The sequence below is a fragment of the Peromyscus californicus genome, unplaced genomic scaffold (assembly GCF_007827085.1).
Source record: "Peromyscus californicus insignis strain IS unplaced genomic scaffold, ASM782708v3 Scaffold_2__1_contigs__length_46816999, whole genome shotgun sequence".
NCBI lineage: Eukaryota > Metazoa > Chordata > Mammalia > Rodentia > Cricetidae > Peromyscus > Peromyscus californicus.
In genome coordinates this window covers 27,939,727-27,962,463 of record NW_026294540.1, presented here as the reverse complement: position 1 = coordinate 27,962,463, position 22,737 = coordinate 27,939,727, and the positions used below count along the sequence as shown (strand labels likewise).

Below are 22,737 nucleotides of genomic sequence, written 5' to 3'. Positions count from 1 at the left end.
CCTGGGCGCGGCGGCGGCGGCCGCGTCACTGGCGGGCGGGATCCCTCCGCTCTGGGGAGAGCTGCGCTGGACGGTTGAGTTGGGGTGACTGAGGGAATCCATCCGCGCCGCCGCCGCCGCCGCCGCCGCCGCCGCCTCCGCCGCGGAGGAAGACAGGACCTCCCGCGCTCCTGCAGGCGACCCCTTGGCAGAGTCCCACCGCCCCCAGGTACCTCCGCTGACAAAAGGAGTCCTCCTCGCCCCCAGCCCCAAATTCCCACGGGTGTGTGCGCGGCAGGGGGAAGCCCCCGTTCCTTCCGTCTCCCGGGTTTGGCTCTTGGGGAACGGACGTAACTCCCCAGACCTCCCCTCCCTTCCTCTGGCCCGGTCGCTGCCGAACCCGGAAGGGGAACTGGGGGGGACCCTCGGCTTCAATAATGCATGCGTTCCCTGCGGTATCAGCGGCGATTTTTTTTTTTTTTTTGACCCTAAACCCCCGTCCCAGCCCCGCTTGCCTCTTGCTCCCTTCATAGCTGGGGGGCTGAATTCCGGGTTTCTTCTCAGTCCTGTCCCGCCCCCTTGCCCCACCACCACCCCGCTGCCTGCCCCTGGGTAGCAGCCCTCGTGCCCACTCGTTTCAAAGCCTTGCTTGCATTGGACTTGCAGAACTCCAGAATCCTAGGAGATACAGCCAAGGCCTCAAGGCCACCCTTGCCTTCGTCTCCACCCTACTGTCGCTCCCTTGGTTTGGGCTCTGTCTGTGTTTTTTTTTTTTTTTTTTTTTTTCCTTCTTTTTTTCTGAGTCCCCTACCCCACACTGGAGAGCTCAGCAGCTTATTCTTTGGACAAATCCCTACCCCAAGTCTAGCTCCTAGTCGCCTGTCCCCTTTGCCCAGCCTTCTTTTGGGCAAAATGGAGGTCCTAGGAACTGGAGGGCCTGGCCCATTGCACTTCCCAGCCCCGCACCAGCCTGCGCCTTCCAGCTGCCAGATCTGAGGACCCTTCCTCGTCTCCTCTCACACCCGCGGAGGCGGTGGCACCCCCCCTTTTTTTTGTTTGGGGGCTGTGGTGGTTTTATTCCTAGAATCTAGGCGCTGCTGAGGTTGTCTTGGAGGAGAAGGGACTCTTAGGGCTAGGAGCATGGCCCCCGACCCAGTGGCTTCTTCCTGGCCTGTTTTCCCTCTGCCCCAGGCCTGTGTCATTGCGGCTAGACCTGGGCTGCTGGAAGCTGGAAGGAAGGAGCGTCTGTCCACAGCTGGCGTGGGGTGGTAGCGGTGTCGTTGCCCGCTCCCATCTCCTTGTGGAGGGGCATCCCCTGGCACTGGCGCAGAAAGCTGAACTCGCAGAGGGGGAAATGTCGCTGGGGAAGAGGAACGCCCAGTGGTTGGGGGAAGTGGGAGCTGGGTGGGGGACGCCTGGGTCGCCAGAGTGCAGTGTGCAGGGCCAGATCGCACAGGTGTCCCGGGGAAGGCAGGACGTCGGAGGCTGGAGCGGTGCCAGCTAGGCCTCGGGGGCTCCTGGGCGTAGAGCTGGGCTCTTGGGGTGCCTAGGGGCATCGGGCCAAGCCGTCTGGGGCCGCTTGCCGGCGCCTGGGAGAGAGCAGCTCCGCGCCCCGGGGCCGAGGGCCTCTCTCCGGAGCCCTAATTACTTCTGAGCGGCTCCCACGGGCTTTGTGCGGGCGCGGCGGGGCGAGCGACCTCGGTGCTGGAGGGAGCAGGCTGCTTTGGGGGCTTGCCTGCCCCGCTGCTCGCAGCGGCTAATGGGGTGCAGCCGGCCCGGAATGGGGATTATCCCGGGTTGAGCCGTCCCGAACCTATTAGTGCTCAATCGGCTTTCCCCAAATCCTGTAAACAGCCGCCCTGGCCGGTTCTGGGGAAGAGGCGGGAGGCTAGGTCGGGCGGGGGCGATGGGGGCCGGGGGTGGGGTCACCCACCCTACAGGTCTCTGCCGCGGATGCGGTTGCCTTGGCAACGAGGCTAGGGTGGGGGCCCTTCACCAATGAGGTGCTCTCAGTCCGGGTGACGGTTGCCTAGGCAACCCCACGAACAGCCTAGCTTCTCCCCTCAGCCCCCCCATCTCCACCTCTGTCTTAGCTGGGGGTGTGTGTGGAGGGTGTGCGGTGTGGGGGTGCGTTTAAAGAGGCACCGCCCCTTTTTAAAATTAGGTGCTGGGAGGGCGGCGCCTTGTGCGGGCTGGGGCGGACGCCAGGTCTGTTTTCGAAGGGACTCCCCCCCCCCCATCCCCAGTTCCTGCCGCCCGAGTGTCCCGCCCGGGCTGCTGTCCGAGGGAGGGGTTTCCCCCGTTCTTCCTCTTGCACTTCCCACTCCGTTTCCGGGGGCCCGGGAGGAAGATTGGGGAAGTCGTCTGTTCCTCGGCAACGTCTCTCGGGCGCCGGAGACCCCAGTCCTGCCCCGGGTACCGCGTCCTCTGCTCCCCCTGCCCAGCTGACCCCTTCCGGGCCGCGGGCTTCCACCCCGCCTTTCCCGGCTGCTTCCCGGGCGGTCTTGGGGCCTGACGTCAGCCTTGCATCCCCCCTCCCAGGCCTCGGGCCAGCGGCCAGGAGCTGCCTCCCCCAGCCCCCGTCCCGCGGCCCCCAGCCGCCCCCAACCCCGCCCCACGGGCCCGGCGCCATGAGTGAGCTGGAGCAACTGAGACAGGAGGCCGAGCAGCTCCGGAACCAGATCCGGGTGAGGAGGGCCTGGCGGCTGTGATGGGGAGGCCGAGCCCGGCCAGGCGTGGCTTGAGTGTGCTGCTTCCCTTTGACCTGAGCAGAGTGGGTTGCCTGGGGCCGGGGTGTGTGTGTGTGTGTGTGTGGTGTGTGTGTGTGTATGTGCGCGTGTGTGTCCTGCAGGGTGAGAGGAGAAAGGGATGCTAATCTCCCAATGTCTCCGTGTCATCCTCCCTTGCCTCTGCCTTCTGTTTTCGTTACTCCTTCCTCTCCGCCCTCCTTCCCGTCTCCTGTTCTGCCCATCACTTACAGGACGCCAGAAAAGCATGCGGGGATTCCACACTGACCCAGGTGAGGTGACTGCAGGGCTGGGGCGGTGGGGGGCACCGAAGGGAGGGCACTGGACGGGCGTCTGTTGCTTGGGTCTCCTTGTACCATCGGTCTCTGTTGTTCCAGATCACAGCTGGGCTGGACCCAGTGGGGAGAATTCAGATGAGAACACGGAGGACCCTCCGTGGACACCTGGCAAAAATCTATGCCATGCACTGGGGGACAGACTCAAGGTGCGTGGGTGGCCCCTGCTTTAGCGCCCCTAGGCTCTGGGGTGACTCTATATAATGGGTAGAATGGTGGCACAGGATATGAGGGGACCCCAGGTCCCCTCCCCCCCAAGTCTGGTGGGGAGGGCCTTTGTAAGTTTGGGAATATTGATTCCCAGTGTCCCGAGTGGACCAGGGATGTAGGTTATACTGAGGATTTGGGGGGATGTCTGAAGAGCGTCTCTAGATGGGAAGGGATAGGGGCCGGGTGCTGTCCTCACCCTGACCTGTCTGCATCCTCCTGCCACTGCCCACCAGGCTGCTGGTCAGCGCCTCCCAGGATGGAAAGCTCATCATATGGGACAGCTACACCACCAACAAGGTAAAATTGGCACTCAAAGTGGGTAGGTTAGGGCTTCCAGTCTCTGGCTGGCTCTAACTAGGGGTGCTGCTCTCCTCTAGGTCCATGCTATCCCTCTGCGCTCCTCCTGGGTCATGACCTGTGCCTACGCCCCCTCAGGGAACTTTGTAGCCTGTGGGGGTTTGGACAACATCTGCTCCATCTATAGCCTCAAGACTCGGGAGGGCAATGTCAGGGTCAGCAGAGAACTGCCTGGCCACACTGGTGAGTGCGCCTGAAAGGCAAGAACACGTGGGGGGCGGGGGGGGCACTGGTCTCTGAAATGTCTGACCACAACCTCCTTTCCCAAGGGTACCTTTCATGCTGCCGCTTCCTGGATGACAACCAAATCATCACCAGCTCTGGGGATACCACCTGGTGAGGCTCTGCCAGGCTGGGTTCCCTGCCTCCGGGTGATCCAGGGCCCAGCAGGTGGCACGTTCCTGAGCACCTAGTCCTCCCCTCTGGGTAGGGGCCAAGTGGCTCCCCCACCACTTACGGCTCCAGGCCTTCTTTCTAGACAGTCCTGTCAGGACCTCGTGGGGTGGGAGAGCCAGGGATTCTGTCCAACTCCTATCTGATCCTTCTTTCGATGTCTCTCCAGTGCCCTGTGGGACATTGAGACAGGCCAGCAGACGGTGGGTTTTGCTGGACACAGTGGGGATGTGATGTCCCTGTCACTGGCCCCCGATGGCCGTACCTTTGTGTCAGGCGCCTGTGACGCCTCCATCAAGCTGTGGGATGTTCGGGATTCCATGTGCCGACAGACATTCATAGGTCATGAGTCTGACATCAACGCCGTGGCTGTAAGTTGGGAGAATGGTGGACAGCCCCGTACTCCACGGCCCTGGCCCCTCACCCTCACGGTCACCGGCCCAATTCTTGCAGTTCTTTCCCAATGGCTATGCCTTCACCACGGGATCAGATGACGCCACATGTCGCCTGTTTGACCTGCGGGCCGATCAGGAGCTGCTCATGTATTCCCATGACAACATCATCTGCGGCATCACCTCGGTTGCCTTCTCACGCAGTGGCCGGCTGCTGCTCGCGGGCTATGACGACTTCAACTGCAACATCTGGGATGCCATGAAGGGTGACCGTGCAGGTGAGGCTTGTGTGGGGCCCTCAGAGGGGAGAGGTACAAAGTGTGGGCCAGGCTAGTCCCCATGTCCCTCTCTTCTCTAGGTGTCCTCGCTGGCCACGATAACCGTGTGAGCTGCCTTGGGGTCACAGATGATGGGATGGCCGTGGCTACAGGCTCCTGGGACTCCTTCCTCAAGATCTGGAACTAACCACCCCAAACCCCAGATGGGCCTAGGCAGGGAGCATCCCTGCCCATGCCCACACTACAGGCCCGGGGCTTTGCAGCTGGGTACACATGCCAAGCCTCCCTCCCTGGGCTACAGGGCCTTGGGTCCTGCTCCTATACCCAGGTTTGGTTCCTCCCGGGGGGGCCCCCCACTGTGGAGATAAAAGTCGGGATGGAATGGGGTAAGAGGAAGGGCAGAAAAGCCCTCAACCTTTGCTGCCCTGGGGCTGGGGCCTCATCCCTCTGGAGGGCCAGAGGCAAGAGGTAGAAACTCCAGGGGCTGGCTTTTTTAACTGGTTTTATTTTAATTTTTATTATATTTTCAGTTTTTCCATAAAGGAACCACTTCCAACTCTGTACCTAGTCTCCTTGCTTGCTGTTCCCGTCCCCCACAGAGCAGACAGGCAGTGGGTGTGAGGCTCCTCCAGGCTATAGACGGAGGGTGCCTGAGGCCAGCAGTTCCCAGAGGTGTACAGCCCTACCCGACTCTGCCCTCGTCCCAGCTCAGCACTATGAAAAAGCCAGCAGACACGTGGACTGGGGGAACACACCGAGTTTTATTGGGAGTATTTACAAGGGTGGGCAGAAGGGAAGTCACATGGGGTAGAGGTAGGGTAAACTGGGGCACACAGGACACCTACACTACCCTGAACCCCAGGAGGGCGTGGAGCAGCTAGGGCCCTGTAAGACTGGATGGGGAAAGGATTAAGATGGGGGTGGGGTGTCTGAGTCCCTGGGCTAGGGGCTCAGGGCTTGTAAACATTGACCACTCTCAGAGGGGATGGGGTGGGAGAGGGCTCCCCCTACACTTCCTCACAGGGTTAAGGCCTCTCCAGGCTCATGGGCCCCCAAGTTCAAAGTCTCTTTAGCTGGGGGAAGGGGTAGGAAGAGACAAGTGCCCTCCCTTCCCCTGCATTGGCTGTGGCAGGGGCAGGTAGGTTACATTCAGTCACAACAGGAGTCTCTCCCACCCCTCCAATGCCACCAAAATGGCAAGAGGGACAGGGAGCTGGGGGGCCAGCAGCAGCAAGACATTTCCCCCTGGCCCATCACCCCCTTATTGCTTTAGAGAGAATATTGTCTTTTCACAGACGCTAACACTGTCAAAACCAGGGAGAAGTAGGTGGAGGGGCCTTCCACCCAGAGGCCGGCCTTACCCCAACACTGACCCAGTTGCCACTTTGGTGCAAAAAAAAAAAAACAAAAAACAAAAAACAAAACAAAAAAGAACAACAAAAAACAAAAAAGAAAAGTCAAAACAAAAGGTCATCTCTGGAGACAGATGGGAAAGAAGAAACTGGGGCCATTCCCACTTCCCCAGGCCAGAAAAGAGAAATACATTCATGGAGGGGAGGCAGTGGCAGTCTCGTCCTAATACTGCGTTCTGAGCAATGAGGTCGACGGGAGAACTCACTAACGTAAGAGCGTATTTTCAAAAAGAAAGAGCCAACAACATCGGAGACGAGCCCAGGCGGGGACGGACAGGAGTGAAGTCGGTGAGCAACAGGCAAGGCGGCCCCAGCCTGGACGTGGGCGCGGCCTCCAGCTCCACACCCAGCGTGTGAAAAACACAGCAAGGAGAGGGCTGTGGCCCCCTCCCATTTGGTCAATGGAGGGGTCAGGTGCAGAGCTGTGGTCCGCTTCCCACGCAGCTGGCTGCAGACGGGGCTCCCCCGGTCCGCCACCTCGGGTTCAGCCCCAAGCCCCCTTCGCTCTCTTCCTCACACAAGCAAGGACTCGGCTGGGATAAGGGAGGCGGTGTTCTCCAGCTGCTGGAGGAAGGGCTGTGTCCCTTCTCGGAGGGGGTGAGACGGGCTTGGGGGCCAGAGAATACATTCATGTGGCAAAGGCAGGGAGCCGGGGTTTCAGTGTCGCACCCAGGCTGTCCCCCGAAATGGCAGCAGTGGGGGCAGCCCCTCAGCAGGTCTGAGTGCAGACCCCACCTCTGACAGGCTGGCACTGACAGGTCCTTCCCAGGCTCCCTCAGCCAGTGTGGGAGGCTGCTGAGGGCTAGGGGGAGGGGCTGAGGCAGCTCGGCCATTTGTGCAATGTTCCTCCGAGAGCAGCTGAGGCGGAGGGCAACTCGGCCCTTACCAGACACCTGCCACAGTAACCACCACAGGGAGCTGTTCACATCGGGTCCAGTGGGCAGGGCTTCTGGAGAGGGCCTCGCTGTGCCAACTGCCAGCACCCAACTTCCAGTTACCCCAGTGACCACCTTCTGGGGGCAGCAGCAGGGTAAGTTGCAGCCTTAGGGAAGCCAGGCAGGACAGTTCCATGGGGCCTGGTTCCCACTGCCCCAAAATAACAGTGTGATTTTTTTTTCTTTCAGCCTAACTTTTTTTTCATTATTTTTCATCTTTTCTTAAAAAAACAAAAAACAAAACAAAACAAAAAAACAACCCAAAAACAAAACCTCTTGTGGACCTTCCAATGTCACACCCATTATCCCCAAAGGGGTGAAGGGGTCTACAGTCTAGTTTCTGAATGATATTTGTCTCTCCTAACATTTAAAATTAAAGAGAAAAGAGCCCCTCCCCCATCTGTAAAGTGCCTCGTGGTGGGTGAGTTAAGGTGCATTGTGGTTTGTAACAAGTGCTGGGGACCCCGCCCCACTTGCTTCCTCCTCTGCTCCTGCTTGGGAGCCTGCAGGCTGGAGACCCAAGGGTCCATGCCGCCGCCGCCACCCAAGCCTAAAGCCCAGGGGGCTGGTGGGACAGGCTGGTCAGTAGTCATCCACGCTCTCGATCTCACCGGAAGGGCCGTGCAGGGAGTACCCTGAAGCCAGGGGAGAAGTGAGGGTGAGCTCCCCAGGTCCTGTGCGGCCTGTGCGGGGACAGTAGAGCTCCCCAGCACCCCTATGCTTACCCAAGATGCTGGGGTCTGAGTGTAGCATCAGTGCCCGCCTCTTGGCCTTGCTGCCCTCCCCAGGGCCCAGTTTGGTGCTGTGGTTGGCCTGAAAGGCTGTCTGTAGGGAGGTACTGCTCAGCCAGGCCTCCTAAGGCAAGAGAGCATGGAGTCAGGAGAGTCCTGGGCACCCTGCCTCCCCAGGTCCCACAAGACTCCACCTGCTGCTGTTGCTGCTGCTGCTGCTGCCGCTGTTGGCTGGCTTTCTGCTTGGCCCTCCGCTCCAGGAATTGTTTGGCAAATTCTTTGGCTTCCAGCGTGTCCCCCAGGCAGGAACGGATATAATCATGGACATCATAGGGGGACTCCACCTCCTTGAGGATCGCTACAGCCATGGGCACTATGGGGAGGGGGACAGTCAAGCATGCTGGACAGGTCTGGAGTCCCAGTGCCAACATGGCTCAAGGATTGCCTTCATACCATCCAGGCTGCCTGTGGTGCTCAGGGTGTGTAGCATCTGCTCACACCACTGGGTGAAGCCGTCCTGGGGCCGAGGGATGCCCTGGAGCAGCTTCAGCAACTTCTCTTCCTCTTCTGTCTTTTTGCGAACAGGTCGACCTGACAGGTGACTGTACGAGTCACTGAGGTGGGTGGGGAGTTGGAGGCCACAGGTGAGCCCACGAGCTGAGCACCCATCCCTCCCAGACAGACCCCAGCTAAACAGGTCACCTCACCCACCTGAGAGATGGGCTGCTCCGACTGTTCTTTAGGCCCAAGCTTCGGGCCAGGCTCCCGCCACTCTTGAGGGTGTCTTCCCAGAGTCCCAGGCTGCCACTGCTGCCCCCACTCTTGTCTGGCCCGCCCCACAGTGGCCCAGCCTCAGACACCCACTGGTTCAGAGGGGCAGTGCCCAAGCCCCCAAGCTGCGGCAAATGGCAGGACGTCAGGGGGCTCTGAAACGGAGCCCTGGACACTAGGCAGGGAGGCTCATTTGGGGGCTGTGGGAAGGGGATGAGGTCCAGACTAGGGAGAGGAGACATCCTTCCACTATCGGAGAGAACCAGGTCTCCAGCTGGGGTGGAGTCTGCACTGAAGGACAAAACCGCCGCCCCCATCTCCCTGAGTGCTGGACGCTGCACTGGAGGGGTTGGTTCCCTGGGGACGCTGCTGCTTACCACTCGGTGGTTGGGGGCCTGGGCCCGCAGAGGCTCCCGGGGTGCAGGCTGCTTGTGCAGCTGCCGCTCGCTCTCCATCTGCAGCTCCAGCAGAGTCTTCATGGACAGACCCTGCTTGGCTAGGCCAGCCCAGAGCGGGGGCGGGGAGCTGGGGGCAGGGGGCACAGGGACATTCGTGGCTTGCTGCTGCTGTAGCAGCTTCAGCAGCAGTTCCTGCTGCCGCACCTAGGGGAGGACATGATGGGTGTTGGCGGCCGGCTGGCGCCAGGCCCAGGCCAGGCCCGGCCCAGGAGACAGGCGGGACTTGAACCTGCTTGCGCCGGAAGAGCTCCTCCTCCTCCTGCCGCCGCTTCTGCTCCTCCTGCTGCTGCTGCTGCTGACGGCGCTTCTCCTCACGGCGTTTGCGCTCCTCCTCCTCACGCTTCGCCCTGAGCTCCACTTCTCTGCGCTCTTGAAACTGCGGTGACAAGGACTTCGTTAGCTGGGAGGTGGCGCCAGCTTCAGCCAGCCTTCGACAGGCCGGCCTGCTACTTACTTTATGTTGCAGCTGGAGTTGTTCTAGAATTGGACCCTGAGTCGAAGAGTTAATTGGTATGTCCCAAAGACTGGCCTCACCACCTGCGGGAGGAAGGGCAGCTGCGGAGGCCCAGGCCCAGCGGAACCACCCAGATAGGAAGCAGAGCCACCGAGTGTAACGTGCAGAGACTGGGGTAAAGATACCAGGATGCAGCATGGGGCCGGCTGGCCACTCACCTGACTGTGATGAAGCTGAGGTATGTAAGTCCCAGAGGGGGCCTGAATCTGGCACCGACAAGGACCGGCTCATCGTCGGGAGCAGGTTCTGGTCCCCACCCCTAAGAAACAAACCACTGGCCCTCAGGACACTACATTCACTTGTAGCCTGACCTCCTCTGTCTCTGTCTCACACCAGCACACACACACACACGCTCGCACACAGAAAGACACACAGATACACATGCACAGAGGCACACACACATAGACACAGGCATAGACTCACACATGCAGACACACACGCACACTCGCACACACCTGGGGGTTTTGAGAGCCTGGATCTGCTGCAGCCCCCCCATACGCACAGACATACACACACACACACACACCTGGGGGTTTTGAGAGCCTGGAGCTGCTGCAGGAAGGTTGTGAGCTGCTGCTGCTGCGGCGGCGTCAGGTCCCCCATAGCTGCCTTTTCCCGGAGCGTGCACTGCGGGAGCTGGCGGCTACAGACAGACTAGGCTCAGACAGTAGACCACCCAGGACCACTGCCTTGCCCTCATCAGCCCCGAAGCTCCCCATACCTGCCAACCAGCTGCAGAAAGTGCTGGTGCTGCAGCTGCTGGTAGAGGGCCGCGGCAGCCAGCTCCTGCTGCTTCTTCAGCCGCTCCTGATCCATGTTCCCCTGCGGGAGGTCAGAGCAGGCCTGTGTGAGCGTGCCCAGCGGGAGCACACCGAGCAAGCCGGGCAGTAGGGAAGCCTGCGGTCCTGCTGCTGTCCCCACTGGCCTTCCCTGCCACCTGCAGAGCGGACAGTGCTCACCAGCAGCGGGGGTGGCGAGGGCCCGGGGGCAAAGGGCACGCGGCCCCACATCTTGATCACCTCTCCCAGAGGCTGGAAACCCTCATCACAGCCCCTCTTCACTAGGAGTGACATGGAGAAATAGCCGGCCTGGAACCACTCAGCCATCTCCTGGGTCGTGAAAGGGCCTGGAACAAGGGCGTGAGAGGGGTTAGGAGGTGGCCACAGTGGGTCCGAGTCTGCCCAGTCTGCACTCCAGGCTGCCCAGGCAAACCGGCCCCCAGCAGTCTGCCGCCCACAGCTACCTTGGATTTCCCCCTGTGGGTCCTTGTAGAACCACTTTCGGGCAGCGCCATGGCTGAGGGGGAGGGCAGTGGCGGCTGTGGAGTGGCGAAGGCCCTGGGTCTGCATGGCGGCCGTAAACTGCTCCTCCTCCAGGGAGCTGTCCTGCAGGGAGGCGACCAGCTTCTCTGCCTCCTGGGAGTCGACAAAGAGAGGCAAGTCTGAGCCGACTAATGCCACAAAGACCCCAAGGAGGCTGGGCTCGGGAGGGCAGGCCAGGGACCATGTCAGACAGATCTGGGACAGAGGGGGCAAGGTACTCCGCAACCCTGGAGTGGAGGCCCCTTGAGCACGCACAGGCACCCCCCTCCAAACCTGCTGCAGGTGCTTCAAGCCTTCTTCATCTTCCAGATCTCCAGGTGGGCCAGGCGGTGAGCCGACTCCAGGGCTCAGTGACAGTCCCCTCATCTCGTCTCCTGGGAGAAGGGTTGGGAAAGTAGGGAGGGGCAGAGAAGGGGGCTCTTCTCCCCACTAGGAGAACAGGCTCCTGCCGCAGCCCCGCAGCCCCACTTCCACACCCACGCCCCGGCGCTCCCTCTGCACGAGCTCTCGCAGTCTACCTTCAGCGGGTGGAAGCTCTTTCTCCACTGCTTCATCACCATCCTCCTGCGTCGTCCAGAGAGGGCCCAAGGCAGGCAGTGAAGACGGGGAGCTGGACTTCTCTGGGGGAGGCAATGGGGTCACCTCCTTCCCCCCTGGAAGAAACAAGTGACTGCTTGAACTCAAACCCGAAGGGGCCGAGGCTGAGGAGTCGGCTCAGCACGCAAGTGTTTGCCTACAACCATGGGGACCTGTGTTGAAATCCCAAGAACCTGTACAGAAGCCACACGAGGGGGTGCCTCTAATCCCAGTTTTCCTATGAAAGTGGGGGAGGCAGAGGTAGGAGACTCTCCACAAGTTGGTAGGCCCAACTGGGCACAATGGGAAAAGAATAGAGAGCCTACCTCACACAAGGTGAAAGGCAGGGCCCTGTACCCACGGTTGTATACCCTCTGACCTCCACATACATGGTGGACATGCATTTATACACATCCAGATGCAATCAAAAGAAAAGAGCAGGGGAGGGCCATGTGAGTGAGGTGCACAACCAGCTCCCAGACCTTGGCTAGCGTCTGTCCTTTGTTAACTCCCCACCCAGCATGAAGCAGGACGCCTAACTGAACTGTCTGCACTGTGCACACTGGCCCCCAGCCCTGCGCTGGGAGCTGTCAGGTAGGACCCACAAGGGGTAAGGGCTGTGTGGGCGCCTGCAGGCTCCACAGCTTCCAAAGGTCATTCTGTTCGCACCCTGACTGCCGGCTCGGCACACGCATGCATGCACGCATGCACAGGTGCACGTATGTTACAGATTAGAGGACAACGTGGCAAGGCCTTAAGGGCTCACCTGCCTCAGGCCCCTCTTCATCTACCCCTTCTGAAGGCTCCTCCTCCTCTTCCTCCAGGCCCTGGAAATCAAGCTCTTGCTCCTCGGGAATCGGTTCCTTGGGGCCCTTCTGTGTGAGGAAGGGCAGAGTGCATACAGCGGGAGAGCAGCTGGGGGACAGCTCCCGCCACCCCCAGCGGGTCCCGAGCGGTACCTTAAGGGGCAGGAAGGCCCCAGAGGCGTCGAAAGTCCCCATCTCCTCCTCTTCATCATCCAGGCACCACTCAGGGAGACCGTCCTTGTCGTCTTCAAACCCATCGAGGCCCCGGCATCGCCGGAGGTGGGAGCTGCCTCCCCCAACCCGCCCGTCTTCTTCACCACACCCTCCTCGCTCCCCTCGCAAGTCAAAATCAAACTTGCGTCTCCGTTCCCCATGCTCCCGCCAGCCAGCCGAGCGGGGACCACCATCTGGAAGAGAAAGTTGGAGAAGGCAAACAGAACCAAACACAAAAATCAGTGGCCGCCGGCCCAACGACGGTCTGCCTTCCTCAGCTCACCAGGCCTTCCCAACTAGCACGTCTTCCCTGGGATGTTCTCACTCCTCACACGCATGGCCATCGGCTTCCCCAGCATCAGCCCCCCCTTGGAGCCACAGTCATCACGAAGGTAGGTCCTGTACCCCGCCTTGCCCCATCTTACCAGGGCTGGTAGAACGCCAGCGATCACCATCCCGTCGGGGTCCTGCCCCGAGTCTCCAGCTGCCATCCTCCTCCTGCTCCTCTCGCAGTGAGCGCCAGTTCTCACTGTCTGAGCGTGCGTGCTCCTTCCTCGGGCCAGCCCCTCCCTCCTCAAACCCAGATCGTGCTGGCATGGGGGAGACGGACAATGAGCACCAAAGAGCCTCAGGACAACTTACTCCTGTCTCTCCCCCATGCTCTACCTGGGAACCCCACCTCAGTCGCCTCCCTACCCGACTGGCCGCCACACTCGACACTCTCATACCTCCGTCCCTCCTTGCAGACTTCTCAAACCGCCTCTCACCTCTGTGGAAGAAAGATGCGGGTCAGGTATACACACCACCTCCTCTGCTCTCAGGCGGGCAGAGGGAACAGGGGACATCGGGCTGGGGAGAAAACGACAGGACCCCAGAACAACCAGAATGAAAAGGACAGGCAGGAACCAGAGGGCTCTGGCCAGGGCTGGCCTGTTCCTGGTCCCTCTACGCCCCCACCAGCCCAGCCCCCACCACCCTCTCTTCTGCCTGCATTCCTCATTTTCCACTCCACCTGTCATCCCAGCTCTGGCTTCGCTGGATCTCCCGGGGATTGCGTCCGAAGGCCCCATCGCCTTCCTCAATGCTTCTTTGGTAAAAGCAGCTGTCCCCACGGCCACGGCCTGAGGGAAGAGGGCTCACATCTGGGTCTGGGACCTTCCAGTGCCCCTCTATATCCTCAGCACCACCCATTCCGACTCTGCCCATCTCCTCCCCTAAAAAACATGGGGAGTCATCCTCTACCTCGGCTCCGTGTGCTGCCCCTGCCACGGGAGGTGGCAGCCAAAGGGGGCCCAGCCCCTTTCCCCATCAGCCTCAGCACAGCCACACTGTTCACTGACAGGGAGAAGTTTCTCTGAGGAGGGAGCCAGGGATGGGAGTGAGGACATATCACTCAGTCAAACCCCAGCCTCTCAAGCCCAGCTCCTCCTTCCTCCACCCGAGGCCCATTTGCCTCGCCTGGCTGGGCCCAGCCCCACCTGCTCCTCCTCAGTCAGAGGTTCCAGGGCCAGAGGTTGCAATGGCTCCTCCTGTAACACTGCGGTGAACTCCTTGTCCTGCAGCTCCTCGGGGACCTGTGACGGGCAGGTCATTATACACGTACATTACACCCCAGGGCCACTCACTGACGAGGCAAACGGGAGGGAGTGATGCTCCATGCCAACCTCACCTTGTTCTCCTTGACATAGAGGGCCAGCATCTCCTCTCGACCATAGCGGTAATCGGCCAGCTTGTATTTGGGCATGGCAGGGGATGGAGGTGGAGAGGCCACACTGCCACCACTCGACAGGGCCCTCAGCCTACAACAGGCACAGAAAGGGAGGAGGAGGTCCGCGTGGCCCTTCCCCACTGCCCCAGCTTCTTCCCAGGAGCCAGAGCTTGAGCAACCCACCACTCAGGCCCAAAGTTGAGTGTCTCCGCTGCCATCGTGGAGTTGAGATGCTTCTCAAAGGTCAAGGATGAGCAGAGAGGGAGGACCGGACGTGCACTGTCCAAATACCTGCAGGGCCACAGACAGGGCCATCAGTAACCATCTGCAGGTTAGTCATGGGGCCAGGACCTTACTGGGCCAGTCACAGGCCTCCTCTAGATGGTCAGTCATTTTGGCACTGAAGAACTCACCTACACCAGACACGAGACCACACACACCATGAGTTAACCAAAGTCGAGTCAGGGGAGGGGAGGGTCCTAGGGGAGTGAGAGAACAAGGAAGCTTGAGCCCTTTCTGCCTCAGAGGGGCGCCCTCTGGTGGCCCAACACTCACCTGACAGTCCTGCCCTGGGAAGCAGAGGCAGCAAGGACTCTCTTCTGGCAGGGCCTGGGCTGAGCTGGACCAGAGTCCCCAAGCAACTAGTCTATGGCCTCGGTAGTGCCAGGGAGAAACTTTCACATCTGGGAAAGATCCTTAGGGAGAAGGAAAGGAAGGGGTGGTTACACCAGTGAGTCAGATGGCCTCCCAACCTCTGGCCCACATCTGTGGGGTACAGTGAACTCAGGACAGATGTACAGGCGTGGCCAGTGGTCAGTGGCACTCTCATGGGGTGGCTGAGGTGGCCAGTGCAGCACAGAACACAGTGAGGAGGAAGGAAGGCAGTGATGGCCTTTCAGGACCGCAATCCAGGTAAGTAAGTCACCAGGACCAGGCATGGCGGGGCCCACGCTCGCAAGCCCAGCACTATGGAGGCTGAGGCAGGGGGACTGCAAGTTTAAGGTCAACCTGGGACACGTTGTAGGACCGTGTTGCAGAAACAGCAAATGGGGTGGGGATTTAGTTCAGCTGGTAGAGTGCTCATTTACCACAGAGGCAGCCCTGGGTTCTGACCCCAGCACCACACAGACAAGGTGTGGTAGCACATGCCTGTGATCCCAAAAACTTGGGAGATGGAGTCAGGAGGTTCAGAAATTTACGGTCATTCCTGGCGATACACAAGTTCAGGGTCAGCCTGGGCTACACGAGGCCCTGTCTCAAAAAAAATAAAAATAAAAATAAAACACAAAGGCACTGGGACCACTTATGTCCTAAAGAGGAATGGCCCATTTTAGAGAGCATCACAGTAAATCTTGCAACAAGATGACTTCTTTAAAGAAAAAAACTTGGAGCACCTGTCTGGAAATCAGACTCAAGGGACTGGGTTTAGTCAGAAACCAAACAAAAAAAGGAGCAGACGGGCACTGCCAGGGCCAAGTAGGCATGCTTAGAGCAGGGGGTGTGGCCATGTGGCCACAGCACCCCAGGCTCATCTACGAAATGGGAATCAAGCCCTCGACTCCTTCCCTTACAGCAAGAACTGTCCCTCCGAACAAAGTTCAAGGTGGGAATGGTTCTCAGATGGTTGCTGGCAGAAAGCCCCTCACCATACGGGAAGAGGCAAGTTCAGTCTCTGAGGCTGATGAGGCAGCAGGAGCAACAGCTGGGGCAGGTTCCTCGAGGAGCCTGGGGAGGAGGCTCTCAGGAGGGGTTCATCCAGGAAGGGCGGAGTAGAGGAGGCAGCAGACAGTGTCCAGAGGGTGTGCACGGGTCTCTATCACTGGCTGGACAGGAGGCTGGACCAGTGTGCCTCTGCAGGCCCCATCCGCTGCTGGATGCCAGGAGTCTAGAGGGCGGAGGAAGAGAGTCTCCCCTGTAGCTAAACCGAGACACCACGGCAGACAATGGGGTGACCCAGAATCCCAGCACCCTGGGGTCTAGGGTGAATTCATGCGGCTGGAGACAAGAGCCTGGGCTGGCCCAGAGCCCCTGTGCTGCATAGTACTCTGGAGGCCTCCATAACCAACTTTCTAAACTACCACCCTGAGGGCATCTGGGACTAGGCAGACCCTGAAGATGAGATGCTAAGTGTAACAAGTCAAGCACAGGGAGCTCAGCTCTGCGCTTGGGGATGTCACTAAACTGGCCGAGTGCTTGCCTAGCATACATGGAGCCCTGGGTTTGACCTCAGCATCACATAAACCAGATGTGGTGGTATACACCTGTAATCCTAGCACTCAGGTGCTGGGTGCAGAAGAATCACAAGTTCAAGCTCCCCCATTCCCCGCCGCAAGGAAAAACAAAACAAAAAACTAAAGGGGCTGGAGATGTCACTGGTCAAGCACTTGCCTAGCACACACAGGCCCTGTCTTCGACCACCAGAACTGTCAAAAAAGGGACTTGGGGCTGGAGAGACAGCTCGGTGGTTGACTGTGCTTGTGGCTCACCTAAAGGACCTGAGTTCAGTTCCCAGCACTGGGGTGAGGGGGGATAAAACCTCTGCAGTAGGATGTTTCTTACAGAGGAGTCAGGTAGGTTAGGGGCAGGTCAAACACAAAGACCTGGAGTTGGGACAGAACCACCAGCAAATGCTGAATGGGTCCAGGGTTTCAGCTGGGCACAGGGAGGGTGTGGAGGTATTAGTGGTGACAGGTGACGGAGGCACACTGTGAATGTATGAACATCGACCCCATAGAACTGCACACCTAAAGAATGATTAAAACGTTTAAAGAATCCTTTCCTCTCAACCTTCTGAGTGCTGGGATTAGACGCATTCACTACCATGCCTGGCTTACACCCATCATTTTATTTTTATTTCTTAATTATGTGTGTGTGTGGAGAGGGGGGGAAATGATGGTATGTGCCCTTGAATGCAGGTGTCCGGGGTCTAGAAGGTGTCGGATCCTCCGGAGCTAGAGTTACGGGTGGCTGTGAGTACACCTGACAGGGGTGTTGGGAGTCACACTCTATCTACAAGGGTTGTATGTGCACTTAACTGCTGAGCCATCTCTCCAGCCCCTACACCAACAATCATTTTAACAAAGGGAGGCTGGTGGCACAGGACATGCTTAGCATGCGCAAGCCCTGGGCTCCTGCCCTTGGCATTTCTTTTTAAAAAAACGTTTTGGGTGGGAGAGGTGGCTCAGTGGTTAAGAGAATTGACTGCTCTTCCAGAGGACCGGAGTTCAATTCCTAGCACCCACATGGCAGCTCACAACTGTCTGTGACTCAAGTTCCAGTGGATCTAACTCTCTCACACAGACATACATCCAGGCCAAATACCAATGCACATAAAATAAAAAGAAATCATTAAAAAAATAAAAAAGCGTTTCGTAGGGCAGGGTAGATGGCTCAGTCAGAAAAGTGCTTGCTGTACAGACACAGGACCTGAGTTCAAGCCCCGACACTCACACAAGACAAGCACTCCTGCCTATAACCCTAGCTGTACCCTAGGGAGGTAGAAAGAGGAGGATCTCTGAGACTCGCTGGCCATCCAATCTAGCCAAAATGGTACCTCCAGGTTTAAGCAGATGACTGGAGAGACAGCTCAGTGGGTAAAGTGCTTGCTGCACGTGCCTGAGGACCCGAGTTCTAATCCCCAGAGCCCATGTAAAGACAGATGTATGGTGTTCCTATAGGGAGGTGGGAGGTGGAGACGGAGGACCCCTGGGAGACCATGGACCAGTCAACCTGATGAATGATGCCTCCAGCAAGAGACCCTGTCTCCAACAAGGTGGAGGGGCCACCATCCGAGGTTCCCTGCCCTCCATGTGTGTACACACTCACACATGCATATACACAAAGATTGAAAAAGCAGTAAGATGGGCAGCAAGAGAGAAAGGTCCTCAGTATCAACCTGGGGTCTTCACATATTCATTTGCATGTGCTCACACACAAAAGCTTTAGGGGGAAAGTCACGGTGGGGCCAAAGTCTTTCCCCATTCCAAACGAACACCCCACACTCCTTCAAACCACCTCCAAAGCCACACTCTTGAACCTTCTCGGTCACTCCTGGTGGAGCAGACACTGGTCTTGGCAGTGTGGAGGGCTGTCCAGCAGGGGAGGTCAGGGGCATCCTACCCTCAGCTCCTGCTCCTCCCACCCTTCATGGAGCTGCCTGGCTGGAAAGAACAAGGAGAGGTGGGCTGGCAATGGGGCTCAGCAGGTAAAGGGGCTTGCTGCCAAGCCTGACGACCTGAATTCAATCCCTTAGAACCTACGCGGTGGAAAGGGAGAAACACCAAGTTATCCTCAGACCTCCACATGCAGACTATGGTACACACGTACACACACACACACACACACACACACACACACACACACACACACACACACACAGAGTGGAGGGTGGGGTGGGTAGGAGGTGGACACAATGACGCCCTTAATTTAAAAAGAGAAAAGAAAAACCAAAAAAGAATAAGCAGCGACACTGTGGAGGGAGCAGGGCCACTGCAGAGGCAGGGGAGGCCCAGGGGAATGAGAGCAAGCTCTGGGGCCTGCAAACCAGCTGAGCAAAGCGCCAGGGGCTGGGCAGCCCTGGGCTTCTTGCTCACACTGAAGGGACCAGGAAGCAGCAGGCATCGCAATGTGTGCTCTCTGAGGGAGAGTCTAGTCCCTGAGGAATATGGACAATGACTGCAGACACTTCAGGCTGTCACAGCTGGGCAGAAGGGTGCGACTGACTTAGAAGAGACCAGGGGTGCTGTGGACCACCTGACAACCCAACACAAAGTACATGCAGGATGGGCATGCAGCTCAGCTGGTAGAACGTTTGCTTGTCTAGCATGCACGAGGCCTTGGGTTCGGTCCCCAGCAGCGCATCCATCAGGCAGCTGGAGTACAGGCCTGTCATCCAGCACAGATCCAGGCAGAGGCACTTGGCCTGAGATGCCAATAATGCAAAACTGAAACTCTCCTCTGCCCAGAGCCCAGGAGGAGACCCTGGAGCATTTCAATAAGAGAAACCTGTAGGCTCCCTTGGCCCTCCGCCGCAGGGAAGGACTTCCCTCATCACACTGTCCCATGAGAAAGTCCAAAGTCCTGCCAGGAGGCAAGTCCTGGGGAAAAGAATAGATTGAAAAAACAACAGCATCCAGCTGGCAAAATGGTTCAGCTGATAAAGGAGCTTGTGGCCAAGCCTGATGACCTGAGCTTCATCCTCAGGACCCACATGGTGGAAGGAGAGAACCATCTCCTCCAAGTTGTCCCCTGACCCCACACACCATGAGACACACAGACACACGATTTAAAAATTAGAGAAAAAAAAAAAACAAGTCTGTCCATCCCAGCTCCTCCAAGGAAGTAACTGAGTCCCTTTCTAATAAAGAAAACAGGACACCAGGGTCGGGGACCACATCTTTTCCCACCTCAACTTCTACTGGCTGCCTAGGCGAAGGGTCTTCTCCTCCCAGGCCATCTCTGCTGCCCAAGGCCCCCTCCCCACAGCCTACTTCAACTCCCCCAGGGTCTGTGGTCTCTTGATATTCAAAGAGTGACCCCTGCTGGAAGCACCGGCTGGGGCTGGCAGCTAGCAGCTTCCCTGAAGCCTGGCCTGCTCATCCTGTGTGCAGAACTCCAAGCACAAGCTGAACACAGTTAGAGATGATGCTTCCTCACTCGATCACCCCTAAACTTTGTCCCAGTGTAACTAGGCACTATCCTGTCCCAATGTCCCCAAGTGGAGCAATCACCCAGCCACCCAGCCTGCGGAAGACCACTTTCCCTGGATGGATGGATGGATGGATGGATGGATGGATGGATGGATGGATGGAGACACTGTGTGCATGTATTCTCCCTCCATGTGTAGTGGAGGAGGAATGGCTACAGGCCCTCATCAGCCCCAGGGCAGCAGTTACCCCCCGGCTCTACTCTGAGACACAGTGACGAATAACCCCAGCGCTTGGCAATTGTGAACCGACTTCACAGTTTTCAAAGCAGTTTCACGCTTTACCTCATTTGATCCCTCCTGCCAGCTCGGCTAGCCAGGGGACTCCAGTACCTAGGAAATGAAGTTACAGCTTCCCTGACAGGGCACCCCGACACCCACACCATCACCCGAGACCAACAGAGATGTGATAGGTGGCGGGGGCCATCTGAATGTTCAGGCCTCCTATGGGAGTGAGTCTGAAGCCGTTTCGAATTCCTTCTTAGACTCTGGGCTGACGATGCCTGGTGAGACAAGGTCTCATGCCGTACCGAGGCTGGCCTCAAACTTAAAGCAGCCCTCCTGCTTCCTGAATGTCCCCATGATTGGCACAGCCTTCCAAGTCAAGAGTTTTCTCAAGACTTTCATGTTTTGCATGTGTGTACGGTGTCCGTGCATGTATTCAAATTCATGTGTGGATGCACACACGTGTGTGAATGTAGAGGCCTGAGGTTGACGCCTAGTGTCTTCAGTTGCTCTCCACTGTATGTATTGAGGCAGGGTCTCTCGCTGAGGCAGAATATGCTGTTCTGGCTCGTCTAGCCAGCCCTCTTCCAAGAGGAATTGTCTTCCTGGGATGGCTGGGATGACAGGCGAGCCTCCACGGCCACCTAGCATTTATGTGGCGCTGGAGACCCAACCTCTGGTCCTCATGCTTGCTCAAGCGCTTGAACCATGAGCATCCTTTCCTCAGACTTCTGCATCATCCCCTCTCACCTAAAGCTAGGCTGTTTTTCTTTTCCTCTCTTTTTATTATTATTGTATGATGAGGGGGAGGGGCACACGGGCAGAGGACAACTTCGTGGAGTCTGTTCTCTACTCCCACCCTCAAGTGGGTTCTTGGTCAACAGGCTTGCACACCAAGTGTCTTGACCTGCTGAGCCATCTCACCATTGGGCTGTTTCCTATGCCAAAGGCCAACAACAGACTACCAGGCTCGGGTTAACTTGGGGTCTCTTACTCACTATCCCTACAAGCCACTAATTTGCAATCACTAAACTGATAAAGTCAGTCAACAAAAGTGAACACACTGTAAAATTTTACCAGCATCCCCGTGTGGGACACTCAAGGCCCCCGAGCCCACCTAAGTCCACAGAGAGAGAGAATAAGCCAACTTGCACAAACCCTCCCTCAGATTCGAGATACTGATGTACCACCACCTATGAAATCCAACTTGAGCTGGGCTGGGGGGCGGCTGGCCTGGGGCTGCAAGGGGAATAGCTGGATGGGTAGATGCCAGAACAAATCAGACACTGGTCCTAGATGGGTTGGGGGCTTGTGTAGAAAGTGGCGTGCCAGCTTGGAGGGGCAATGGCTGCTGGGAAGGGGGCTTTGCCGGAGGGGCAGCACTTTGAGCTGTGAGAAGGGAGAAGGACCCGGGTGGGTGGAGGAAAGATCTGGCCATCAAGTATTTACTGAGCATCTCCCTGGCCCAGCACTGCAAGCTGCTTGGGAGCTGTAGTAACTATTGGGTCTAAGAGGGGACACAGAAGGGTCTTTCAACTTGAAAAAACAAAATTTAAGAGGAAGAATTCTAGGCAAACTGTGAGGGGCAGTGACCTGCAGCTGTCCCATCTAGCGGGGACATATGGACCGGGAAGAGCCTGGTCTAATGTCAGGGAAGCCCAGCAGCCCAGCTCAGCCAGACGGGTGTCTCACGCGCCCGGACAACCGGACAACCGAGGAGGGAAGCGGGACCTCGATGACCAAGCAGTTAGGTGACCGCTTAAACCGCAAGAAACCGGGGTGACGATCCGAGAGACGAGACGCTCGGGCAGGATAGATCTTCCGTGTTGCCCCAAGTGCCAGAACGCTTGGACCAGCAGCAAGCCCCGCCAGGCCCCGGTTCGGCCACCAGAACCGTGCTTGGCACGGAGATGGGGGGGGGGGGGAGAGGGGACACCGCCAAAAGGGGAGGTCGGGGACGCGCGCACACACAGCACACAAGCCGAGAGGCCCGGCCCCGGGCGGGACATTTCGGGGAGCCTGGAGGGGGACCCCAGAGCCGCGACCCGTTACTTCAGGACCGAGCACGGGGAGGTGCGGGAAAGCGCGGGCCGGGGAGGACGGCGTGCCCTTCAGGGAGGGGCGCCAGGTGCGCGGGGCGCGCGCGGGGACGGCTACTCGGCCCCTCTCCCTCCTCCCCCTCCTCCTCCTCCTCCTCCTCCCCCCATCACCCCACCACCGGAGCCCGGGAGCCCCGAGCCGAGGCCGCGGGGGCCGCTCCGGAGAGAGAGGGAGGGTCGGGTGGGAGGGAGGAGGGAGGAGGGAGGGCTGGCAGCGCCGGGCAAGGGACCTGGACGGGGAGGAGGAGGAGGAGGAGGAGGAGGAGGAGGGCCCGCGCGCGCCGCGGCTCCGGCGGCTTCTGCCCGCAAAGGCTCCCGGGCGGCCGCCGCTGGCGTCGGGGGCGGGCCTGCTCCGGTGCTCGCCAGAGCTTACCGGGGCACGGCACGAGGTTCCCGGTCCTCCCCGGGGCGTTGGTGACCCGGGCGGCGGCGGCGGTGACGGGCGGGCGGGCGGGCGGGCGGGCGGCGCGCGGCGGGGCCGGGACGGCGGCGGCGGCGGCAAGGGGGGACCGGAGGGGGGGCGCTGGCGCTCCCGCGGCGGCCGCTCCTCTCTGTTTGTGTTTGTAGCAAGA

General features: G+C 58.9%; 2 protein-coding genes across 2 annotated transcripts; one reads left to right on the top strand and one right to left on the bottom strand.

Annotated features, from left to right (window-relative positions):
• The first annotated feature begins 86 nt into the window (after positions 1-86).
• On the top strand, positions 87-5,252 carry Gnb2 (G protein subunit beta 2). The gene is made up of 10 exons (XM_052754082.1): positions 87-208; positions 2,521-2,666; positions 2,960-2,998; positions 3,104-3,210; positions 3,505-3,568; positions 3,649-3,811; positions 3,898-3,964; positions 4,191-4,392; positions 4,475-4,691; positions 4,772-5,252. The coding sequence occupies exons 2-10, from the start codon at positions 2,610-2,612 to the stop codon at positions 4,876-4,878; spliced, it is 1,023 nt and encodes a 340-aa protein (XP_052610042.1). The 5' UTR covers positions 87-208; positions 2,521-2,609; the 3' UTR covers positions 4,879-5,252.
• Positions 5,253-7,507: 2,255 nt separating this feature from the next.
• On the bottom strand, positions 7,508-22,619 carry Gigyf1 (GRB10 interacting GYF protein 1). Its single transcript, XM_052754084.1, has 28 exons — positions 22,539-22,619; positions 15,784-16,022; positions 14,693-14,832; positions 14,551-14,616; positions 14,321-14,428; positions 14,099-14,228; positions 13,908-14,003; positions 13,672-13,783; positions 13,442-13,550; positions 13,158-13,198; positions 12,855-13,019; positions 12,370-12,623; positions 12,177-12,285; positions 11,353-11,487; positions 11,108-11,208; positions 10,756-10,927; positions 10,472-10,638; positions 10,234-10,334; positions 10,039-10,155; positions 9,671-9,771; positions 9,453-9,535; positions 9,228-9,374; positions 8,918-9,142; positions 8,481-8,665; positions 8,223-8,383; positions 7,964-8,142; positions 7,764-7,893; positions 7,508-7,673 (listed from the first exon to the last, which is right to left on the bottom strand). Exons 5-28 carry the CDS (start codon positions 14,353-14,355, stop codon positions 7,621-7,623), a joined length of 3,108 nt encoding a protein of 1,035 aa, XP_052610044.1. The 5' UTR covers positions 14,356-14,428; positions 14,551-14,616; positions 14,693-14,832; positions 15,784-16,022; positions 22,539-22,619; the 3' UTR covers positions 7,508-7,620.
• Positions 22,620-22,737: the final 118 nt, after the last annotated feature.

Coding starts and splice junctions, on each gene's coding strand:
- Gnb2 (XM_052754082.1), top strand. CDS start 2,610: ATGAGTGAGCTGGAGCAACTGAGACAGGAGGCCGAGCAGCTCCGGAAC. Junction 2,667..2,959: donor AGCTCCGGAACCAGATCCGG/GTGAGGAGGGCC, acceptor CATCACTTACAG/GACGCCAGAAAAGCATGCGG. Junction 4,692..4,771: donor CATGAAGGGTGACCGTGCAG/GTGAGGCTTGTG, acceptor TCTCTTCTCTAG/GTGTCCTCGCTGGCCACGAT.
- Gigyf1 (XM_052754084.1), bottom strand. CDS start 14,355: ATGGCAGCGGAGACACTCAACTTTGGGCCTGAGTG. Junction 12,286..12,369: donor GGGCCTTCCTGCCCCTTAAG/GTACCGCTCGGG, acceptor TTCCTCACACAG/AAGGGCCCCAAGGAACCGAT. Junction 7,674..7,763: donor CTCAGACCCCAGCATCTTGG/GTAAGCATAGGG, acceptor CCCTGGCTTCAG/GGTACTCCCTGCACGGCCCT.